General features: G+C 54.9%; 1 protein-coding gene across 7 annotated transcripts in view; it reads left to right on the top strand.

Moving 5' to 3' along the window:
• Positions 1-15,492, top strand: part of BCL11B (BCL11 transcription factor B) — a 109,784-nt gene that overhangs the window by 24,517 nt on the left and 69,775 nt on the right. For 5 of the 7 annotated variants that reach the window (XM_070514287.1, XM_070514286.1, XM_070514285.1 and 2 more), the window contains one exon: positions 3,140-3,508. In XM_070514287.1, coding sequence (XP_070370388.1) covers positions 3,140-3,508 — 369 coding nt within the window. The remainder of the gene's footprint in view (positions 1-3,139; positions 3,509-15,492) is intronic. The other 2 variants (XM_070514288.1, XM_070514290.1) reach the window with 1 other exon arrangement.

Raw genomic sequence — 15,492 nt, 5'->3', positions numbered from 1 at the left:
CCTTAGAGTCAGTGGGCTGGATCCTGGGTCTGGGAGGTGGAGATGCGAGTTCAGAGCTGTCTGCGGGACGCCGGCCGGGCCTGGCTGCCCAGGTTGGTTGGCTGCGAGGGGACTGGAGGCAGCGATGTGAGCTGCAGCGCGGGGAACGGCTTTGGCTACTTTCAAACTCAATTAGGGCCTCACAGGGCTGGCTGCACGAGGAAAGTGAAAAGGCAGAGACTGCCAAATAAAGGAAAGAATACCAGATGTTACCAAAAAAAAAAAAAAAAGAAGAAGAAGAAAAGGAAAAAAGTGCTGGGACAGAGTCCTTAGCAAAAGACGGAAGGGGGAGGGGGGCGTGCTTGCGAGCTGGTGTGGGCGACCTTTGCTAATTTTTAAATTAGTCTGGTTTTCTCTTGCGTTAGAAAATGAATTTGAAATTATGGAGCTTAAAATCTCCTCTTGGAGAGGACATAGTCACGCTTCCTAGAGCTGCCACCCAGGAGAGCGGATGGGCCGGACGCGGCCGAAAAAGTTAATGAAAAGCAAAACCAAACCAAAAAAGGAAACCAAAGATGAAACTAAAAGACAGAAAACACCTCCTCACCCTCAGAAAGGATGATCAAGTTGGGAATGTGGAAGGATTAGCTGTTGTCATTTATTTTTATCAAACGCCCTTGTTGACGCAGCCGGGTGCCAGGCCTGCTCAGGAGTGGCATTTAAAATGGTACCAGGGACCGCCACCCTCCCCACCGCAGAACTCGCCCATTTCATTTGAATTCTCAATTTCATTTTGTCCTTTTTTTGCTTTTCAGCTCATTTCCTTTGTGTGTCTCTCTCTCTCTCTCTTTTTTTTAACAAAACAATATTTTGACATCCTCCTCCCATTTATTAGAGTTCCTTCTCTAGAAATGGCGCACAATACATCCTTATATTTCTAAAGAACTGTTTTCACAGCTCTCTCCTTTGGCTCTGAAATTATGTATATGTAATTGGTAATTAAAGGTGCGAGCTTTTCAATATAAACAGTATTGCTCAATGTTAGATCATTAAAGGGAAGAGAGGCCCCGAATAATTACCTTTTACATTCTGACAAACCGTTCGCAGGAATCTGGTTCCCCCTGGTTCTGCACCATTCTGCGGGAGGGCTGTGATTACATTTTAACCATAGCAAAGCATCTTTTCACGAAATAAATTGGTAAATTAATTATGTAGCATTGTCTTCAAACTCCTTTTTAAGTAAAGTCTGATTTCCTTTTAAAGTGTAATTAATGGTTTCTGGGGCCGGCTTTGTGAAAAGTTTCGCTTACCTTTTGTTAGAAGGATGTAGACAACAGATTTAGGATTCCCCCATCTGCGGGGTCTTTAGTGCCACCACACTTGTGACGTGTGTCTCCATATAAGCCATTGACGGCTCGGTCTGCTTTTCTGTAGCCACAAGCGGGATCTTACGTGGTAACCTCCCCTCCAGCACTACCTACATGTGGACCTATACACGTGTCGTTCATACGTGTGCTCTATCATATACCATCGCTTCTAGAAACAGCCTCACACATGGACTCTCCCAGGCCCTGAAGAAGCTTGTGTTCAGAAAACACAGAACAGTGATTTATGTGTAGGATGGAAGATGCCACAGAATTTTTTCCTTAAATTATCTGTTCTTTGGCTCTGGCCCGTCAATAACTTCACTGCCACGGAATGTGTTTTCCTGCCTTCCAGTCCTTCTCTCTGGTCTTCTGTGGTTTTCATTATCCCTTACTAAATACCATATAACTTAAAATTTACCTGCCTCCTCGGGGTGTAGACCTCTGGCTGCCCCTTGGCTTCTCTGAAGACCCTGCCACTGGGACGTCTACACAACTACTGACGTTTGCTCTCAAAAAATTCCAACCCGAATTTGCTCAGACCCGAGGGCATATGCAACCTCATTGTCCACTTCCTTTCTTTATGACACTTTCGGCCTCTGCGTCTTCCAGTGTTCCCCTGAGGGGGTTGCTGCTTTTTGAGGCATTTATTAGCTTCAAACTATTTGGGTCCCATGCCCCCTACCAAAAAAAAAAAAAAAAGAAAGAAGGGAAATATACTGGGTGCTAAAGAAAATGTACAGCCCATTGAAAGTGTGGTTTGTCATCTGCCAAAAAATAGTTTTTAGAGTCTGAAGAATTTTTTTGTTTGTTTTCTTTTTCTGGGAGTGAAAATAGAACCAACTAACAAAAAAGGACAGTGGGGAGTTGATGAGGGCTGGGAAGTCTGGGAGGCCGTGGAAGGCTGAGCGGGAGCAGGGCGTTTGGCAGGAAAGCCAGCTTCCTCTTTCAGTGAGCCTACCGACCCGCAGCCTCGTCCCTTCTCCTGCATTGTCTCTTCCTTCGATATGTCTTTTTGAACCGACACTCACTTGTTGCTTTGTGAGCACATGGGCTTCTTTCTCTGTCTTTCTCTTGTCAGGATGGCCCTCTGACTCCCGTCTGGGTTTCTGTTCTCTTGTCTGGTGTGCAGCCAGGTCTCAGGTCGAGGAATGCAAGCAGGCCCCACATGAATGGGGAGGACATGAATGAGAGGTGGGAGGGACGGGAGGGGCCGATGCAGCCCAGGCAGGGTGAGGCGGCTCTGGCCCGCGGTTCTCAGCCTTGGCTGCCCATTGGAATCACCTGGGGAGTCTTAGAACAAACAACAACAACCTGATGTTTGGATCGCAGCATAACTGGTCTGGGGTGCTGCCTGGGCGTCAGGGGTTTTCCAAGCTCCCAGGTGATTCTCAGACGTTGCCAAGTTTGAGAGACACGTCTCGAGCGGAGAGAGCCAGGTCCGCGAGGGCTGAGTCTCTTGTGAGACCAGGATGTGTGTATGTGCATGTGGACATGTGTTGTGTTCCTGTGCTGTGTTGGGGGGGAAATTGGCAGAGAATAAACTAGAAAGCAGTAACCAACAACCTCTGAGAGCCACAGTGTGGCTCCTGGAGCCTCAGTTTGCCCATGTGTCACCCACGGGTTGGCAAACCCGCTGCCTCCTGGAGTTGTGGGGAGGACTTGATAAACTCTAGCATCCCGCAGCGGAGGGGGCCTGCCTCTCGGTGGGGAAGGGATGGAACGAACGATGGGTCTTGTGATTGCCTAAGTCCATCTCTGTCTTCTCTGCCCCCCTTTCTCCCTTCTCTCTCCAGCAGAGGCCGACCATGTGGAGGCTGCCATCCTCGAAGAGGACGAGGGTCTGGAAATAGAGGAGCCCAGCGGCCTGGGGCTGTTGGTGGGTGGCCCCGACCCTGACCTGCTCACCTGTGGACAGTGTCAGATGAACTTCCCCCTGGGGGACATCCTGGTTTTTATAGAGCACAAGAAGAAGCAGTGTGGCGGCAGCCTGGGTGCCTGCTATGACAAAGGCCTGGACAAGGGCAGCCCGCCGCCCTCCTCACGCTCCGAGCTCAGGAAAGTGTCCGAGCCGGTGGAGATCGGAATTCAGGTCACCCCCGACGAAGACGACCACCTGCTGTCGCCCACAAAAGGCATCTGCCCCAAGCAGGAGAACATTGCAGGTATGGAATGTGGCACTCGCCTGGCCGCTGCCGAAGCCGCCTCCTGGTCCCACGCCCGCCTTCACCCCTTGCTGTGTTGGGGGGCTCGCCCTCCTTCTGAGGGCATTGGTGCGGGGAGGGCCCGGGGCTACCGGGACGGCCTCTGGGCCACCAGCTGGGGCTCCCCCTTTCCGGGGGCTCACTATCCAGGTGACCCTCAGGAGGAGACAGGCCTGGGGCTCATGGAGGCCCGATGGGCCGATGGCTGCTTTGCTCTGTCATGGGGCCTAATGCATAGGTGGCCAGGAGTACAGAATGGAAATTCGGAAGAAGGTTGGCCCTCCCTTTGCTGGGGTTCTTGGCTTAATCTCCGGCTTTGGAGCCCGATGGTCTGGGCTTGGATTCTGTTTGTCCCGACTTGGGCAGGTCAGTTTCCCCATCTGTGAAATGGAGCTGATGAAACCCGTTTTATTAGGGTTGTTGTGAGGCTTAATGAGGCGTTGCATGTGGGCAGTACCTGGTGGGCGCTCACGGTCGGGAGCACTCATTGTCTCCCCTCCCCTCTCTGGACTCAGTTTCCCATCTGGAAAGAAAGGACCCTTTGATCTCAGAGGCCCCTCTGATGCTGCCTGATCCTACGGTGGGTCTGGGGAAGGGCTTCTGAGAGCTCACAGTGCTGCGGGAGGCTGGACATGCCCTCTGGCACGTCCACTTGGCTGGCCCCCTGGACGGCTGGTTTTTACCACCTGAAGAACAGGTCTGGGGCTTGTGTCCTCCAGCCAGCTCTGCTCACCATGGTGAGTTTGCATCAAGTCCCTGTCTCCGAGCCACGGCCATGGCATGTCAGAGCCTCTTCCAGGGAGCCCGTGCCCCATGCAAACCCGAGTGTTTGCTTCTGGTTCGTCCTGAGCCCAGGAGGCTGGGAGGGGAGGGGAAAGGTGAGCCCTGGTCGGCCTGCCCTGGAAGTGGCACCTGTCCTGTAGCAAGATGGGTGTCAGAGTATGTGCAGGTGGGGGTTCGAATCCTGCTGGTTGACTTTAGACAAGCCACTACATGGGTCCAAGCCTCAGTTTCCCCATCTGTCAACAGGAAGTGATAATACTGGCGGGCCTGGCATGAGGGTTCCATGAGCAGGGCTTCCATAAATGCTTTGCCAGTGGGACTTTCCTCTCGGGGGTCCCTCTGGCACTGCAGTGTGCAAGTAGGTGTCTGGATCGGAGAATGGGTGGATCTGTCTCCACCGTGTTTTGGTCGTGGAACCTAGCAGGGATCCTGGAGGGACTGAGGCTTCGGGTGCTCCTTGGAGGGTGATCCTGGTATAGCCAGGGCACCCCACTCCCATGGTGAGATGTATGGGCGTGGGCAGAGACTCCCCGTCACCCAGGAGGCAGTCAGGGTAAGGCAGCGACCCCGGCTGCTCGGTCGGTGGCAGCCAGGTGGCAGCTCTGTAGCCTTGGGTCTCACTTTACCCATCTGTAAAGTGGGATAAATGAGATCTCTCTCTTGTGGAGAGACTGGTGGTAAGCATTCCTGCAGGCACATGCCGGGGCCTGGGGAGACCCCAGTGAACCAGACTCGCCTACAGGCCATGTCCCCTGATGTGTGTCCTGGCGTGAAATCTCTCCCACTCCTGAGATGCCGATGGCATTGAGCAGGATGTCCGGCATGTCCAGGCCACTGTCGTGTACCCCCTGGTTTCCGGGGGTGCCGGGCGGATCTGAGTGGCGTTTCCTTCGGTAGAGTCGGAGCCATCAGACGAGAAAGGCACCGGTCCCTTGTGTGTGTGTAGTTGGGGTCTCCACCCTTCCTTTTCTTTGTCCGACAGTTGAGGGATGTTTTTCACCAGCAGTATCAACACCTGTCATCAGTGCACAGGGACCTTTCAGGGGTGGCTTCTACCGGTGAGCCGCAGCCCTCTATTTCTGTTTCAGTGGAAAGGCTTTCTGCTTTCCCCAAAGACCCATCCGAATCCTCTTTTCACGTGGAAGGTATTTCCCAACGAGAGGCTGCAGATCCTGGAGCATAGGTTTGTCTAAGAAAGCGGCTAAATATGATTTCATAAAAGGCCAAGTGATCTCCAAGGCGGCTTTGTCCTCATCCTGCCCCCCCGGCCCCCCTCTTTTCGGGTTGTAATACTGCAGCAGCCTACGGGATTTTTATTTTATGTGTGACGAAAGATATTTTTGGCTTTTTCTGTTCAGCAAGAGGACGAATGCATTTCTTCATTCTCGAATAAATATGTAAAATAACCCCTTAGAAGTCTAAAGAGATGTGTCTGGTCAAAGCATTTAAAATGTTATTTTAATCAAAGGCAAAAAACAGTCTCCGTGCTGTGTCAGCTGAAGACGGTCACTCCGTTTTAACAGCGCATCCTGCTCTGTCCTCCCTTGTCCCTCTTTTCCCTTTTTCCCTCCCTACTTTGGCACCAACTTTTCTTTATTTTTTTTTTTCATTTAATAAAAAGGCAAGATTAAAGAATAAAACTTCAGTAGCTCAAATGTATAAAGTAATTTAATACGGTGGGAGCATTAATTATTTTAGCTTAATTGAATTCTGAGGACGGCCGTAGTTGCATTTTGCAGACAAGCCCTGTTTATTATTTCTCTGTGTAGATTAACAGTAAAGGAAACACAGATAACTTTCAGTTATTTATTGTAAAATAAATGTGTCAATTCATGTGTAAAGCAAGCTGCTCGAAGATAATTGAGTCTTTATATTTTAAGAGGGGGACGAGGAATCACGGGCACTTGCCCGCCCGGGCTTCCGGAAATCCGCACAGCTGCTGCCCATGCCCGGGCACCGTGGCCTCACCCGGGCCTCTCCATTCCTGCCTCCTGGCCGTGGCCGTGTGCTCCAGCCCTTCCATGCCCCGCGGCTGTCCCCAGCGCTGGCCCTGGTCCGTGGCTCGCGAGCAGGTGGCTGTTAATTCTTGGGACTTTGCCTCTGGCTTGGCTGTCCGGGGTGAGGTGCCCGCAGTGGCCGTGAGGGTCCAGCTTTTCCTGGAACTAGCAATCTGTGTATTGTCCTCCTGGTGCCAGGTGCTTCTAGAGGCGGGCTCCAAAGATGGATGGGCAGGGCTGGTCTGCATATATGTGGGGTCCCTTCCACCCTTAAGGGCGTCCCCAGGGTGAGAACGGAGTTAGAATTCTATCAGTCATCGCACCAGGTTGGGCCCTGGATGGGCCCCTTCCTTGGGACAGTGATTCTGGAGACGGATATAAAAGGAGTAGTTGCTATTCCTGCTTTTTTTGATGATAGAGAAGTAGGAGAGTAGAAGGAGGAAGTTTCTGGAGCTTTGTCCCCTGGAGGGCACTCATTCATTCATTCATCAGCAACCGGGTACCTATTGCCCTTCCTCTGCCCCTGAGCATCCCCATCGGGCCTTCGAGGTGACAGAGGCCCCAGGGGGCGGGAGCACGGTGGGAGGATGCCCATCAGGGCTGCTGCTCTGTCCTGTGTGGGGGACATGGCCAGCGTGTGAGCAGGGGCAGCCTTGCCCTGGATGTGTGTGGTGGAGTCCGGGCCCTGCTCCCTGAGCGTCTGTTGTGGGCAGAGGAGGTGTGTGGGGCTTGCGTCGGAGACCCATCTGGGGCCAGGGCGGTGGAGATGGTGAGAGGTACGGGCTTGGGCCTGGAGCTCTGACTCAGGGGCGGCATCGGCCTCTGATATACATCCGCCCATATGGGAGTCCTTTACATTTCTTGAGATCCCTTCCTACTGCATTCTGCCTGCCTCTGTGGAGGGTCCTGATGGAGCTCGGGGACCATCTGTCTTGAGACAGGAGTGGTAAACTCTGGGAGGAAAGATGCGAGGGGCTCCAGGGTCTGTAAGAGCATGAGCCCTTGAGCTGTGATCTGGGTGTCTTGAGGAGGGCCGAGGAGCAAGGGGGCTCAGAGGTGTCTGGGGTTTGCGGCCTGCCCCGGGGTAGGGGTGGGGGGAGCTCGTGCTGCTGTGGGAAAGGACCCAGCCCAAGTCTGCGCCCCGCCCTGCTGCCTGCCAGCCTCGAGCTGTGTGACTTGACTTTCTGAGCTGCAGTTTGCTCATCTGGGAACCTGACACTAATTGTGATCTTTGAGCGCCACATGCCCGGTGCACGTGCTGCAGACATGAGCGCCTCCCCGTTCCCTCGCAGGCCCCCGGCTTTCCCGGGCTCCGTCCGTCATCTCCTGGTAGAGTCGTGAACGTAGATCTTCCTGGAATTGGGGAAAACCTTTCAGTGCGTTCTGAGAATCCCACCATCAGAAACTACGACCGAACGACTGTCAGGCATGCCCCCTATCTTTGGTCACATTGCTGTCATATGGCGACAGCTCTGATGGCGGATGGTCCTGGGGAGAGGTCTGGGGGTCCAAGCTGCACGGGCTTTGGCATCAGGCGGCTGGGGTTGAATTCCACCGCTCACCCAGGCAAGCCACTTTGCTTTTCTGGGCCTCAGTTTCCTCGTCTGCACCTACTTTTCAGTGTTAGGCTGAGTTTGAAAGCATCCTCCTAGCACAGGCTCCCGCCGAGGTGGACGGCTGAGCAGCAGAAGCTCCTGGAAAGCCAGGCTCAGGACTTGTGGACTCCATTTGGCAGCACGAGGTGCTGGCTTTTCTGTGAAAATCTTGAAAACCAATCTTGGATCTCTCTCTCAGCCGTTTCCGCCTTAGAATCCCCATTTTCCAGCCACTGGAGGGAAGACTGTTGATCACAGGTGATTGGTTCCTGCATGTGATCGCCCCTTCCATAACCCAGTGAAGTCACAACGGGAGGAATGAGCCATCAGCTGTCAGTCATCAGCTTGCTTTTTGCCTTTTCCTCCTCCTCCCCCCAAACCCCAAATGTCAGTTTTCGGGAGAAATGCAAGAGACAGGCAGCGGGTGACAGGAGGTGGCAGATCCCCTTGGGCCCGGAGGTGGCAGGCAGTTTTCTGCTGTGATGGCCCCGCCCGCTCCGCACGGCTGTCTGCATCTGGAACAGCAGCATCTGGAGCCGGAAGGGCCAAGGATGCGCTAGGGGGCGCGGGTGGGGGTCGCGTAGCAGGCAGGGCACAGACAGGGGGTTTGCTTTGGGGCCCCAGGGACCCTTTGCTGGGCAGAATTGTTGAAGAAAAGGGCTTCTGATCAGTCGGAGGATTTGCATGCTGCTCTGAGAATCTTCGTTTCAGACTTTGAAAAATAAATAAAATCAATGTGGAAAAACGAATATTAGCTTGGCCAGTGGGAGGAAGTTAATAACTTGGCGTGTGCTGGAAACTGGAGATAAACTCCTCTTGCAGGTTGTCTTAAAGAACTTGCGTTCGATATATTTAGAGTTGTTATTTTCCCTCCAAATTAAGATTAGTTAAATCCGCGTGTGTTGTGGCGTGGATTATCTTTTTTTATTCTTAAATCGTGACAGCTAATTATGGGTTCTGTCTGCACCGAGGAATAGTGGACGGTTCTGTCTGAGGGACATGGCCCTGGGCTCGGGCTGGGGCGCTGAGCATTGCAGGGCCGAGCCCCAGCTTGGGCAGGGCTGGCGGGGGGAGGGGAAGAAGGGAGGCCACTTGGGAACCTGCGCTGTGCTAGCTGGTTGTCTCACCTTGAAATAGATGTCAAGCTTGAAACAGATCCTCTAACCCCACTTTGAGCTGGGGCTCAGAGAGGTTGAGGAACTTGCCCAAGGTCACACAGCATAGTGGAGTCAGACCTCGGTCTGCCTGGCTGCCTCAGATAGCACAGCATATGGAGGCTTTTAGAGGGAGGTATTCTAACTCTGTCTGGCCAGCGGAGCCACTGGTGGTGGACACTGCCTGGAGACCCCATGCAAGGTAGTCTTTGAAGCTGGCCCCGGGAGTGACCCTTGCTGATACGGCCAGGAGCCTGAGGGCCCCCGGAGACTTGGCCTCTGGTCTGTGGCATTCTGATATAGTTGCCTCTGCTTCCTGGTGAAGTTTTGGGAGAGGCGGGTGGCGGGAAAGAAAGCAGTAACGTGAATTCAGACGGGCTTGGGGTGGAATTTTGGTTTTGCCAGCGACTTGTCTGACCTTCAGCCAGTGTTTCACCTCTCCAAGTCTTGCTTTCCTGTAAAATAGAGATAATTTTTCCTGTCTTTCAGGCTTGGTACAAGGTTTGATTTTGACGACATGCTAGGTCCCTGTGGACCGTTAGCCCTTGTTAGTAATAGAGCCACTATGGTGCCCCGAGGGGGCTCTGGCCACCTGGCCTGGGCTCTAGGGGTCTGGTTACCAACCTTCCCGCTCTTACCTGTTAAGGGATTTGTCTTAGCTTATGTAACTGGTGACTGACTGGCAGGCTGCGTCCAGACCCCAGTGATCTTGAGTCGGGATGGGTGACCTTCTGCCACACCAGGCTGCCCAGCCCTGTGGCTTCAGGCAGGCCACTCCCCCTTGCCGGGTCCCATCTTCCCACCTGCAAATGCAGGTGAGCCACTCCTGTCCTGGGGCCTCCCAGGGAGGCGGCAGGCGCTGTGTGAACTGCCCTACCCTGCAGGAGGCAGGTCGGCGGCTACAAGATGTGGCTGGGGCATCGAGCTGTAGTTGAAAGTTTTATCCAATTAAAAAAAAAGACAAAAAATGCTGGTCAGCGACAGGGCATTTGTTTTGTCCTTTGTAGGTTTGGGGCCTTATTATCTGCAATTTATGTAGGTGCTTCGCGGCTTCCAGCAGCGATTCAGGAAAGAGGAAGGGAAGAGTGAGAGGCAAGGGCGCTGGGCTCGGAGGGGAGAACCTAACCCACATTCAGCCTCCGTTATTGTTATTATTATTAGGCTTTTTTATTTGACAGTAAATAGTTAGCAGTTGACTTAAGATTTTTATTAGGCATTTGACAGCTTTTTTTTTTTTTTTTTTCTAATTTTCATTCTTGACCAAAGCATAAGCGCCAGCTGTAGAACCTGTTAGGAGTGGGCTCCATGTCAGCAACTATATAAACAAGGTGGCCTGGCTGTCACCCCTGGGCCCTTGGGTTCATCTTTTTACTGAGGAAACAAGATTGGGTTTTTCGTCTTTGGACTTTTACTTGAACACATACTTCTTAGAGCTGACCATGTGCCCGTCACTGTTGGAAGGGCTTGACAAATATTAACTGACTTAATCCTCCTAACAGCTCCAGGGGGTAGCTGCTAGTTCACCCCCGCTTTCCAGAAGAGGAAACTGAAGCACAGAGACATTAAGTCACTTGCCCAAGGTCACACAGCGGGTGAGCAGGGGTCCAGCGGGTGTAAACTCCGGCAGTCAGGCTCTTTCCTGTGGCGAGGCGGTGCTGCCTGTGGTCGTATTTCATCCTACGTTCCCATCCAGTGTCTCCGCCCCACGAAGGCGGTAAATCAGATGTTACTTTCATTTTGTAGATGAGGAAACCAAGTCAGAGAGAGGTTAAGCGCCTTGCACAGTCACTCAGCGATCAGCGGCATGGTTGTGCCCAGAAACCAGGCTCCTGACTTCCAGCCAGTGACCTTCACAGGGTGGCATTTGGTCTTCCTCGGGTCGCCTCCAAGAAGCCCAGTCCCGTGGGATCGTGCGGTTCTCTAACCGTGGCTGGCACTGGCGCCTTCTGCAACCAGCTGGCGATGAGTGATTTCCGTGATGGGGCTGGGGACTAGTGTGGGGTGGACGAACCAGGATAGTGGGCCTCCACCTGTCCCACCCACGTCTGTGGGTTGCGAGTCAACTGCCGTCTGCATAAAACCCATCTTGTTAGGAGCTGACACCGACTCAGTTGGGTGGGAACGGGCAGGTGGGCCTGCTGGATGCAGGGTGCGAGGGGCAGACATGGAGGACTCTGGCCCAATACCTGGGGTGGCATCCTTGCCTTGTGGCTGACATGCTGTGTGACCTTGAGCAGACCCTCCCCCTCTCTGGCCCTGAGCCTCCTGAGCTGAAATAGGAGAAGAAGGAGCTACCAGTGGTTTCCGACAGCTGCAAGACCCTGGCAGGGGGTCGGGGGTCCAGCTTCCCACCTAAATCCCCTTCCCACCGGGGGCCCAGACTTTGCTCAGTTGTTACATATTGGGCTTAGGAAGTAAGTTTTCTTTGAAGAAATTGGTGGCTGAAAATGAAAACTAGTATCATAAAGGATAAACCGGAGCACTGTGCTCCGGGCCGTGAAGATTCTTCCGGGAGGATTGGGGCAGTCACTGTGAGGTCGACCGCGTGTGGGCTCAGAGCCCCGAGGGGCCAGGCCTTTTTCAGGCACTGCCCCTAGCGCTGCGGATGTGGTTTGGTATGTGTCTTTTTTGGTAAGACAGCCCCCCAAATTCTATAAACCTCAGGCCCCATAAAACCTGGACCCACTCTGGCCTAGGCGCTGCCAGGTGGTGGCCAGTGACCTAAGGGGGCAGGGGTGTAGGCCTTGCCCGAACTGAGCCCAGGAGGGAGCTGCAGGTGGCAGAGTGTCCTCGGGACTTGGTGGCCCCCAGCTGGAGCCCGGGGAGGGGGGTCCTTTGTGGAGAAGGCAAGGTTCATAGGCTTCGTTTTGTTCTTAAGTGGATTTCCTTAGGGCCCTCCTGCTGGTCTGCTGGTTTTGATCTGGAGGGTCCCTGGGTGGCTAGGGAGGGGGGAGTCTGTGCTGGGGGTGGGAGAGGGAGGGGAGGCCCCAGAGGGAGAGGCTGGACCTTGATGAGGGGCAAGTCTGCCAAGCGCTGCCTGCTGCTGCTCACACAGCCTCGAAACTAGGACCCCATGCTCCTTTGGGTGGAAAAATAGCAACAAAATGGCCTTTCGTAGGAGGTGAGAAGTCAGAACCCCCACTCCTGGGTGGAGAGGAGAAGGCAGCTATTCAGACGCACTGCCAGGGGCAGGGTCAACCCTCCAGCCCAGGACAGAACAGCTAGTTCTCTGAGCCAAGGCAGCGTTTGGTCAGGGCTGTTGACCGCCCTGGGGCTGAGGACCTGGCAGCTGCCATGTCCTGCAGGTTACAGGTGTGGACGCGGCCTTAGATGCTGGCAGATAAACCCACACTCAAAGGTGCGAACAGGTGTGTGGGTCAGCCCCCAACCCCCGCCAGGAACCCACATACACAGAACCCTGGGCCTTGGCCGCCCCAGTGTCTGGCCTGTGAATGAGGACTGTGGAGGGTGAGCGAGGACATCTATACAACCCGGGAGTGTCCAGAAAAAAACATATCCGCTTTCCTCACTTCAGGTACCCAAGGGGTCATTGACAGTAGTAGAGAAAGCACCAGCTTGGTTTCAAAGGCTTTGGGGCCAGAACATGCCTCCTGGATAGTGTAGCCCCCCTACTGGGTTTTGGGGGTCCTCCCTTGGGGCTTGGGGCCAGGGACTGCCTGTCCTGGGCTCAGGGTGATAGCAGCGGTGCCTTTTCTCAGTTAAGGAGAAAACAGGGCAAACCTTTGATGACCTCTTCCCGCCCCAGCAACTGGCTCAAATGGTTGAGGTCGGCAGACCCCACAAAACTAAGTTCTCGGAGGGAGCAAGAGCGGATTGTTTCCCCCTCCCACCGAGAGTTCAAAGCCAGCCAATTAAGAAACCTAAACAGTGTGGTCTTCTCCCTGCATCACTGACATCATTGGCTTGTAAAACTTTCTCTGCAAATGAGGCGACTTTATTCGCTGGGAAAGAGAAGTATGTAATTTTCATGACCTGGCCTTTTCTTTGGGGAGAAGGGGGAAGAGAGAGAGAACTCATTTCCAGAAACAGACGGTGCTCAGGACAGCAAACAAGGTCCACATTTCGGTGTGGGGGCCGAGCTCTCCGGAGCGCGGTGGTCCGGGACACTGAAAACGGCGGGCTGCGGGCTGCGAGGCTGGGAGAGCGCTTTGGGGCCTGGGTGGTTGGCGCGTCCTAGGACTGTAGGGGCGGGGTGGGGAGAGGGACATCAAAATCCTCCCTTCTCAGCGCCTGAACCTCTTCTCCCGCTCCCAAGAAAGCAGGCGCCACCTGCCTCGCCACGAATGCAACTTCCCGTGCACCCCGACGGTTGCAACTTGCAAGACTCGTCTTGCCCCTTCTTGAGATCTCCAGCGACCCCTCCTCCCGACTGGGCCCCTTCCCTCCCCGCGGCGGTGCCGGTCCCAGCAAATCATCCCCTCCTCCATGGGAAGGAGCAGGGATCGAGCTCCTCCTGCCACGCCGGCGGGGACTTCAGGCCCCGCCCCCCGAGGGGCTCCAAGATTGGGGTCCATTAGTCTCCCCTCACTGCCAAGCCTAGGCACACAATGGCCTTTATTGAGGCGGGTGGTGCAGAGCTCAGGCGGGGTCTCGGGGGTAACAAGCACTTCCCGACCCCGCACGGTTAATGGCGTGGACACTCTGGCAACTTCGTGATTGCGCCGGGGCCTCCCCTGAGGTCTGTGCCCCTCCCCCTGCCGGCCTCGGTCCCGCCTGGGCCTCTGAGGGCTGCTCCGGGGCCTTTGGGCGCCCCTGGTCCCCGCCAGACAGCCGGCCTCGCCGATTTCCCGCGGCCTCTCCAGCCTGCGCCCTGGGCGCGCGGCTGTGTGACCATCGGCCACCTCCTTCCTGCTCTCCGGGACCCGAGCCCGCCGCGCACGTTGATTGTGTCTTCCTGGGGCGGGAGGGCCGAGGGGGCTCCAGGCCCATGCATAATTCGGGGGCTTAATGGGCCAGCTGCCCGAGCAGGGCGGCGAGGGGCGGGTGGAGGCGCAGCTGACCCTGCCCGCGTCTGGCCTCGCCGGCAAGGCGCGCTCCTTTCTTCCTCCGGTGACAGCTCCCCTCCCCTTTTCGGCTCGGGTCCGAGGAGGGCGGGCGGCGGGCGAGTCGTAGGGTTAGCCAAGGGGAGGGGGCTTCCTTCGTGCATCCGTGCAACTTTTGCTTTGCGGGGCGAGAGGCGTGCAGTGAATCGGAGCCGCCCCGGGACCTGGCTCCCCGAGCAGGGGAAGTTGGAATGCAGGTTTTCTCCTTGAGTCTTTTTTTCCAAGCCCCTTCTCCCCGCCCTCCAGCGGCCCCCTGTCGGCCCCCAGCTCCGCAGCCGCTCGGCGAGTTCGCCCCTGGCCCGGGGCCAGCCCCTTTCCCCGGCAGCCGGCGGAGATGGATGGAGGCGGAGACCCAAGGTCAAGGGCGGGGAGCCCGCCGGCCAGGGGCTCTTTTGTGCGCCCGGGACCGCCCCTCCTCCACCCGCCGCCCCCTCGTCGGTTCCTGGGCGCGCGCCGGGTCTGGTGACCTTCCCGGGCATGGGGAATTGCATTTCAGGACCCCCGAAAACTCCTGCCAGTGACCCCCTTCGCCGAAACTGCCGCGCGCGAGGGGCGGGGTGCCTCGCTAGGGTGGCATTCTTTTCTGGACGTTTGTCCCGGGTCCCGGGGGCGCCCGGGGATCCCCTCTCCCCTCGCCTCCATGGGTCGCGCCGCCCTCTTCAGCCCACCTTGGCCCGACAGAGCTGAGGTCTCTGGATCTGGGTGAGGCCCAGTTAGAATGAGCCTCAAAGAGCCCCCTTGTGCATTTTGTGTTCATCCAGGGCAAGCAGTCCTGTCCCGAAGTGGTTTTCTTTGGAGCTTTTTTTTTCTTCTCTCGGGGAGGAGAGGGAGCCTGCTTTGCTAGACGGAATTCCTAGGGCTGGGATTTTAAAACACTCAAGAACAAAAGTGCTTTCCCAATTGTGTGGGAATGGAACCCTCCAGTAGAGTGGGACATAAAGCCTCGTGGAATTACAGGGAATTAATGTCAGCCCTTCCTCCAGCCCCAACTTCTCTTACAATAACCCCCTCGCAGAGAATTTGTATGCAAATGGTCACCTTGCTAGAGTCGCTCTTTATTTTTGCTTCTTAAAAATTGGCCTCCAATTGTTTAAGCCACTCCAGCAGATCCTTAAAGACCCAGAAAAGCAGTGGTTGGACGCCCAACGTATTTATCGCAAAGCTCTCAAGAAAATGTTCAGCTTCCCAAAGCTGTAACTCCGGAAGTAAAAATGTATGCTGTTTGCCTATGGAAGATTAAAAGTTTACCTTCGCTGTGACAGCTTTTCTAGGCTAGAGTTGGGACCATGTCTCTATTTTCCATTATTCAGAAATGGGTCTAAACCAAACAGAATATATTTGCTGTAACAAGAG

Source organism: Equus asinus, chromosome 7 (genome assembly GCF_041296235.1).
Source record: "Equus asinus isolate D_3611 breed Donkey chromosome 7, EquAss-T2T_v2, whole genome shotgun sequence".
Classification (NCBI taxonomy): Eukaryota; Metazoa; Chordata; class Mammalia; order Perissodactyla; family Equidae; genus Equus; species Equus asinus.
This window is presented reverse-complemented; position numbering and strand designations above follow the sequence as displayed.